At 35.3% G+C, this 8,433-nt stretch overlaps 1 protein-coding gene across 1 annotated transcript; it reads right to left on the bottom strand.

Annotated features, from left to right (window-relative positions):
• Positions 1–3,622: 3,622 nt before the first annotated feature.
• LOC129290818 (formin-like protein 1) lies at positions 3,623–7,892 on the bottom strand. The gene is made up of 4 exons (XM_054927828.1): positions 5,789–7,892; positions 5,477–5,661; positions 4,751–4,995; positions 3,623–4,602 (listed from the first exon to the last, which is right to left on the bottom strand). The coding sequence occupies exons 1-4, from the start codon at positions 7,699–7,701 to the stop codon at positions 3,793–3,795; spliced, it is 3,153 nt and encodes a 1,050-aa protein (XP_054783803.1). The 5' UTR covers positions 7,702–7,892; the 3' UTR covers positions 3,623–3,792.
• Between the last annotated feature and the right edge of the window lie 541 nt (positions 7,893–8,433).

Here is an 8,433-nt window from a genome sequence, read left to right as displayed (position 1 = left end):
TAAAATTTATAAAGTTTTGGATAAGTATTTTGAATTTAAATATTTAAAAAACTGTTTTTTTTTTAATTTTTAAAAACAAAAAGTGGAAACATCTTAAAATTGCTTTCTGTTTATTTATTTTTAAAGCACATTACATGTTATTATTATAAATTACCTTCAATAGCCAACATCTATTCTAGTCTATTGCCATTAGCCACTTGGCTACTGTTACTATTGTCTTTTTTTTTAATTCTAAAATTGTTTTAAAATTAAATGTACTTTTATTTTGTTTTGTTTTTATTTTTTTTAAGTTTACAAAATAGTTTTTTAAAGTAATAGAATAAAACTAAACAGTCGAACATTTTTCATTTTTCTTTCTTTAATGTTTTTGGCCGAACCTAGCAAATAGTGCAGCGTAAAAGTCTTTCGGTCCGATTTAATTCAATTTGACCTGAGATGCTCATATTCCGTCTAATTTATATAAATATTGGTCCTTCAAGATCAAAAAGATTAAAAAGATCAGATTATTTATTAAGATTGGACTGGACAGGAGATTAGGCATCTAGATCATTCGGTCCAGTCCAATCTTATTAATTTATTTAATATAATTATAATTTATTTATTTTTGACAAATGCTTAAGTGTAATTAACACTAAGGAAATGATTATATGAAGATTTGTTGAGTTTGTTTTTAAATTGTTGTTGTAATACAGTGTTGTTGAGGTTTGTTGAGTGTTATTTTTATTGACATTATAAATTTAAATTATTTAGACTGTAAATAAAATTTTTTGTTGGAAATTATTGTGGATTTATTATTATTATAAGTTTTTTTATTATTTTAATTGAGTTTATTAGGTTAAAATGAATTATTGCCTCTCATAGAGGAAAAGAAAAAAAAATAATTAAGTGAGTACTGAATTAACAGGACTAGTCTTTCAATCCTATAAAACAAGTTTGGTCTTATTAATTTTTATATTATCACCGGATGATCAGATTAGGAGTTGTTTAACTTAATTTTTCTCATGAAAGAGATTCAACTTTAGAAAGTCAAATGTCGTGTAATCCTTGATGCGGCTCTACTGGCAGAACATATTATTCAAATGTTTCGTGACTTCACGTGATAAACAGATAACAGGCAAAGTGAAGAAAATGATACTAATGTCCAAAATCAGTCCCAACGAAGAAGCCTCAGTGAATCGGCCTTGTCTGCTTGTGTGTGTGTGTGTGTGTGTGTGTGTGTGTGTTAGAGAGAGCGAAGGGATTGCTCAGAGCCTTATGTAACTGATTAATGAAACTTCATTGTCGGGGTTTACAAGGTGTGAAGAGATAGAATGAAGTTTGGAAAATTACACGTAACTGTCATAGAAAAAATTTAATTATCAAAAAATCTTATAAAATATACAAAATATTTTTAAATTTCAAACCATACATATTTACAACTTGATAAAAAAGTATTTATAGTTGGACAATGAACATTTATAACTTGTCATTTTCCTTTGCAACTTGTGAATGCTCATTGTCTAGTTATAAATTTACAGAATTTGAAATTTGTGAGTATTTTATATATTTTATAGGAATTTTAGGTAATTAAATTTCTTCTATAGGACCTAGGTATAATTTTTCATGAAGTTTTTTCTTGTTTTTAAAAATAAAAAATAAAAAAATTATTTAGGCAACTGTCTCAGATTTAAATGTTTTCAAGTCTCTTCTTTGTTTTAAATTTTAAAAACAAAAATGAAAATATTTTGGAGCTTTTTTTTTTATTATATTACTGACAGTAAAAATTTTCTCCATCGAAATGCTGAGGATGAAAAATAAACCACTTCCAACTAAGTTACTTTATGCTTAAGGATTATGATTTAAACCTCCCAACAATTTGCTCGACTGACGAAAGCCTATGACTCACTCTAGCTTGAGTTGGTAAAGCATACTAGACTTTAATTATAAATTATCTTTATCTATGACTTATCACTATCATATATTATAAGCCTTTTTTAATTTTAAAATTATTTTTAAATTAATATAATCAAAAAAAATTTACTTTATTTTGTTTTAAGAATTAATTTACAAAATAATTTTTAAAAACAAAAAAAAAAGGAGAAAATCATTAAAGTTATGATGGAAAAGAAGGGGACACATCTGAATCTGTTACTTCCTTCATCTTTTAACTGATTCATACACATCAAAGGAGTTATTTAAAATTAATTGATAATCTTAAAATTATTTTATTTTTCTAAAAAAACTTAATTAAATAAAATGAATTCTAACCTAATCTTACCCGTCTTTTCCCTCTTCCCATTGAAATTATAATGCAAAAACATTTATGTGAACAGCTTTTAAAAGAAAACTAATGAATAGAGATGTAGATATTATATCATATGAACTTATTGTAATTCCTTGGTTTTCTATCAAAAACAATAAAATTTCAGTAGTCTTTGCTAAAAAAAATAAAATAAAATTTCAGTTGTCTATTTTGATATATATAATTTATTATTGTGTGATTCCTCAAATTAAGTATGCCAATATCATTTTAAAACTTGAATCAAATGGCATGAAGGGAGAAGAATGCAAATAAATAATCAAAATCTTTGAACAAACATGAACTAAAATCTATCACAAAAAAATGTACACCCTCCATTAGAAAATAAAAGGCATTTTTTTAGATAAGATGTTGAAAAATATAAAGTATTTTGAGTCTGATGTAATTAATGAAATTGTTTCAAAGATATTTAATTAAGGGGTGTAATTAATAAGGTTTTTTAATGAGTTAAAGGGCAAAAATATTTTGAAACATTATTTCATGGACGTTTGGCATCTTAAACCTTTTAAAACATTTTTTTTTTCAAAAGTTTCAAAAATAGAGCATTTTCATCCCACAGTTACAAATTGCAAACGTTGATCATTAAATGGAAGTTTGATAAAGGATATTTTTATATTTTTTTCCCTCCTTCCTATTGTATTTAATCTCTAATTTCATTCTCCGGTGAATTTTTTAACTTTTCTTCTTCCAACAAGTAATTTTTAACTTTTCTTCTTTCAAAGAGTAAAAACAAAAATCCAAAAATCCAAAATAAAAAAGGACAAAATCATAAAATATCCTAATCAAGCTTCAATTAATAGTCAATGTTTGTAATTTTTAACGGTGGGATGAAAATGTTTTGTTTTTGAAACTTTCAAGATAAAAATATTACAAAAAAAAGTTTAGGATGTCAAGCGTATGGGAAAAAAAAATTCAGAGTATTTTTGCAATTTAATTATTTTTTAATTGAGATATTATATTAAATAACAATATAGAAAAAGTATAAAATTTTAAAGACAACTAACTCAGTGGGGAGCAAAATTTCAATTAAAACTATCTCATAATATTAAATCGACGGAGTATCATTGATAGATTATATTAACTATATCCAACTCACAGACATGTTTAGAGAAGCCGATAATGATACTCTGATTAGTTGAACATTAAATTAGACGTTAAGAATTTTGATGTTCCACCATTTGGATACGAAGTTCTTTTGTGTTTGCGTGACTTTGGTTTTTCCGTAACCTATACAAAAAAAAAAAAAAGGCGCCTTGGGCAATTATAATTAGGCATAGCAGCCACAGACGCGTCTCCTAATCATGAGTCATTGGAGAGAACTGGTTCTTCACAAAGAAAATATTCTACTTTATATATTACCAACAATGGCATACAGTTTCAATCTTTTACATGATTTTTTACAAAAAATTTTACATGCACACTTCAACTAGTTAAAAATCACACCTTGTGTGAGGTTGTTTCTATCAGAACATGCAATCAAGACCATTTCAGAGCTATGGAGACGAATTATCATCATCTGAAGAATTGCATTCACGCCTTCCATCACATAAGCCAGGATGAGGTTGTGGAAGCATAGGGTTGACTGGAACTGGAAATTTATGCCCAGAACTAACGATGGTTCGCTCGTTGATCATACCCACTTCTTTGCAGACCCGGTCAAGAATCGTGAGAAAGTCTCTCACCACCATGAAGATTCTGAAAGGATGAGCTTCTTCCTTGGCTGAGTTACCATGGAAGTACTCTGTGAGTTCCTTCACAAGGGACAAAGCAGCTCTTTCCTGAGCTTCAACTTTCAGAATCTCCTCTTCAGCCACCCTCGTGAATTTGTTCATGGACTCTGAAAATTTCCTGCTGTTTTCATCGTCCAACTTGGTAGTTTTGATCAATTGCAAGATGCCGGCAACGTTCTTTAGTCCTTGAGAAAGTTTAGAGACTTCACCGATGAGAACTTCAGAATCCATGGCAGCAGCCTTCTTTACATTTGCCAGCTCTGAACTCAGACTAGATACTACTTGCAGTCCAAGTTTCCTGAACTTGGCATCTTCAATGGAGCTAGGGTTAGGAGTTTGATTGGTACCTGAGAGACGAGCACCTTCGATTCTTATTATTTCCTGGACAACAAAATGCAGGAGACTGGTTTTTCCATCTGCACCTTTGACATCAACAAGCTTGAGAAGTGTATCAAGCTTGAAGGCAAGTGCATCGCCTCGGTTGGTCCCGGTATTCATGCGGTTCCCGGTTTTAAGCACAGCCTCCAGAAGTTTCAAGAACATTCTACTATTTCTCAGTTCTTCACATGCAGCCTGCAAAAATGCCAGTCACAAATGCACACATCAATTTTCAGATCAGAACTCAAATTCATCTTTCAAGTTTCCATGCATTTCATCTTTTCATACAACTTTCCAATGATTCCTCCAAAAAACATAACAGAGGGAAAGAATGGTTGATTACCTCCAGAATTCCAAATGATTTCCTGAGATACTCCAGCTCAGACTCAAAGTTTGCAATGTACAGCATTGCTTCCACCCTTTTGAATGCGAAAGGTATATCAAGCACAGCCTTCAGAAATTTCTCTGCAGGACCAAGCTTGGTTGGCGAGTCATCTGTGTGATCCCTCAATTTCCGCTCTTCTTCCTTGCTCGGCGCCATCTTTAACAAGCTTTCAAGCAGTTCTGATCCAAGTGTATCAGCACTACCTGTAGGGAGTTAAACGGTTTAAGTCTCTGGTTGTGTATCTGAATGAAAATCATATTGCAGCAGTGGATTGAATATATCCCGCCAAAGACTACCATCCAAATCTCTGACAATAGCGCTATAATAACTTGTACTGACAGACAATATTATCAGAGAAACTTCCAGCAACATGGGGACAATGACTTGATTAAAGAGAGAAACATGAGGCTTCAACAGTTGGTAAAACCTGAGAGGCATTTAATAAATCAAGAAACTAGAGAATAATGAAAGGGCTACATCTTCCCTGATATTAGAAGAGGGTCTCTATGAAAGCTATGCAGTAATTCGTTTAAAGAGGTTTGGATGGGAGTGAGAATATGCTTCCTTGTTCTTCTTCATCAGAATATCAATAATGACCCAAAAAAAAACAAAAGAAAACACCACCAGAGAACTCAAGATTTCAAATTCTATGATATTACTCTTAATGAAAGGGATATTATATACCTTCTAAAAGAGCTTCACAAACATCTTCTATAGTGACGTTAAGTGCTCTCAGTAAAATCGAAATATTTTGCGATTTTTTAGGATCAAGTATTCTGTCCTCCTCACTTTGCTGGGAAAAACCTGGGTGTACAGTCGAACACTTGGGCGCATTCACAAACAAAGTTTCAATCATTTCCTCATTCAATCTGCAGCAAACCCGAAATTATGCACTTAATCCAGCAACATGGATTGTAAATTCCAACAATAACATATCTAAAATGTTAAACAGTTAAAACAACAAAAGATGACTAAAGTGATAACTAATATTCTTACTTAAAAGAACTTGTTCTCAAGTGATCCCACACCATTTCACGATCAGAGTTCGCTCTCACTTTATCCCAATGCAGTGGCTTCAACTTCGGTTTCTGGGTTTCATCAACCACCCCTGCATTTTCAGAACTCGGTGGCATCTCAACAGGTGAAACCTTTATTGTTGGGTTTTGCAACACAAAAGGTCTTGAAGGAGGTATTAGCTCAGGTGGCCTAGAAATGGGCTGAGCAGTGGGTGTTGAATGAGCTGGAATTTCCCATTGTTTTCGAGGAGGCGGCGGAGGAGGAGGCGGAGCTAAAACTGTAGGATGCGGCTGAGAAACGGGTGCTGAGAGAACAGGAATCTCCCATCGTTTACGCTGTGGGGGGGAATCTTGAACTGGAATTTTGCACAATTCCGTTTCTGGTGATGAAAGTAATGTTGGAGACAATGGCCGTGATGACAGAGACAGAGGAGATTGCCTATACCGATCAGAGAAGCTAGAAATTCTTGGAGACTGATCAAAGCTTCGTTCCCACGCTTTCTCTGGAGATGATGGCAGAGAAAAAGCTGAAGATGATGTCACAGACTTCCTGCTTTGATATGAAGCATTCGATAATCTTGGAGAAGCTCCTGCATTTTTCGCCACTCCCTCTGAAACTGCATTAGATAATCTTGGTGATGACAAATTAGAATTCTTCTGCAAAGCTCTACTTGGTGATAACGAGAGTGGAGACAGCAAAGGAGATTGGCCTTCACAAGCAAAAGCTTTCTCTGGAGTTGAAGATGACGATGACAGGGAAGAAGATTGCACATTGACATACCGGTTATTATTGTGAACAGAAGATAACGCAGGTGATTCAACTTGGTTTGTCTGTACCCCCAGAGAAGCGCCGTGGACTACTGAAGTCTCCGGTGCTTTCGGCTGCGACCTTTTGGGGCTTAAGCTAACCGGCGGTGAGAGACTAGCGGAATGTGACCGGTCCGGCGAACCCGAGGTAGAAGAAAAGGAAGTAGAACCAGAGTCACAGCTTCGTCCACCAATATTTTCACCTCCATTATCCGCGAACACCCTCCGAGAACCCGACCCGGTAGCGCTTGAGCTATCACGACCACCCAAAGACCCTTTCGGCGAGTAGAATTCCTCTTCGTCTTCGTCCGCTGTAGCAGTCGAACCCACATCATCACGCTCCGCTCCATTCTGCTGGCACGAAGCTTGCCGGGCCAGCGGCGGAAGCGGTTGGAGCTCCGGCGAGTCCATTCTGCGAGGGTCCATAGCACCAGCACTGCCACCACCATTATCATTGCCTCGAGCATCAGGACGGCCACAATCGTCGCCAATACCGCGCGAATCAACAACAGTACCGAGATAAAGAAACTCAGAGCTGGCGGAAGACGCAGTATGCCTAACCTTGCGACTCGCACTACCAGCTTCAACATTGTCAGCAAACAACCTGAGATTACTCTCGGATCTGATAATCTTCTCGTCTTCAGAATATGGCCTCCGTCGTCCCCACTGGCAATAGACGAAGGCGGAAATCCCGACAAAGGCAACAGCGGAGAGAACAGCTGCAACACTAACACCAACAAGCTTAGAGGAAGAGTTAGGTTTCTGTCTGGGGGTTTGAGGGATAGCAAGAGAAGATATATTGGCAGGGTAAGAAATGAAGGTAGCGACAGGAGGAGGAGGAGGAGGAGAAGCAGGATAAGAGGGGAAAAAGGGAGGAGAGTCAGGGGTATTTGTGGAAGACGGTAACGTGGGGGCTTCTGGGGGCGAAGCAGAAGCAGAAGCAGCAGAAGGAGGAGGAGGAGGAAGAGGAGGAGACTGGTTGTCCAATGGCTTAAAGGGTTCGTGGAGGCTCCTGCGGGATGAGGAAGAAACAAAGGGTTTAGAGGAAAAGAGGAGGAGGAGGAGGAAGAAGAAGAAGATGGTCATTGTGAATGTTTCTGTGTGGGGTGTGGCTCTGGGGGAGCGAGATTGTAGGTGAAGAGGGTCAGTAATGGCGGATGATTTGTGGGGACTTGAGTTCTGAAGGTCGAGTGAGTGTGTGGAGTGTGAAAAGGTGGAAAGAAGAAGGAAGAGAGTGAAACTGAGGAATGGAAGAAAGTGGATACAGCTAAGATTCAGGTGAACCCACCGTTTTGTTTTGATGTTTCTAATTTTCAACCCTTTTTTTGTAAAGCCTAATAAGAGACCTCAATCCCAAGCGCCTAATTGGCGGGAGACGTAACGGAACTCCTCCCACTTCACTCTTTTCTTCAAGCCCTGAGTTATTTCTAATCACTATTTTAAGATCATAATGTTGTCACTATCAGCGGTTTTACATATTTTAAAAAAAATTAAATTTAATTTTAATATCATAAAAAAATAATGTGCACTTCATTTTTTAACATTAATTTTAAATAATAAAACAGCTACCTTAGATACCTCCATATTAATTAAAAATAAATAAAATTAAAAAAAGTAATTTAATTATTATAATATATTTTGCATTTTAAATTAAAATTAACTTTTCAAAGGTATCATATCAATAGAATCGGATAGATTACACTAACGTATTAGACATGAAAATAGATTACACTAATTTATAAATTAATTAACTTTTAACCCACACACACCCGTGTTTAACCCTTAATTGTGCTATATGTTTTATCACTTTTATCTTAA

This window comes from Prosopis cineraria, unplaced genomic scaffold (genome assembly GCF_029017545.1).
Source record: "Prosopis cineraria cultivar Desert tree isolate PC_DT_omini unplaced genomic scaffold, ASM2901754v1 PC13, whole genome shotgun sequence".
In the NCBI taxonomy this organism is placed as follows: Eukaryota; Viridiplantae; Streptophyta; class Magnoliopsida; order Fabales; family Fabaceae; genus Prosopis; species Prosopis cineraria.
The sequence above is the reverse complement of the archived record's forward strand: the minus strand, read 5'-3'. Positions and strand labels throughout refer to the sequence as shown.

Bases quoted from the DNA above. Each gene is read 5' to 3' on its own strand.
- LOC129290818 (XM_054927828.1), bottom strand. From the start codon at position 7,701: ATGACCATCTTCTTCTTCTTCCTCCTCCTCCTCCTCTTTTCCTCTAAA. The intron at 4,996-5,476 runs GTATATAATATC...AACTCCCTACAG, and splicing joins TTGTGAAGCTCTTTTAGAAG to GTAGTGCTGATACACTTGGA. The intron at 4,603-4,750 runs GTAATCAACCAT...GCATTTTTGCAG, and splicing joins AATCATTTGGAATTCTGGAG to GCTGCATGTGAAGAACTGAG.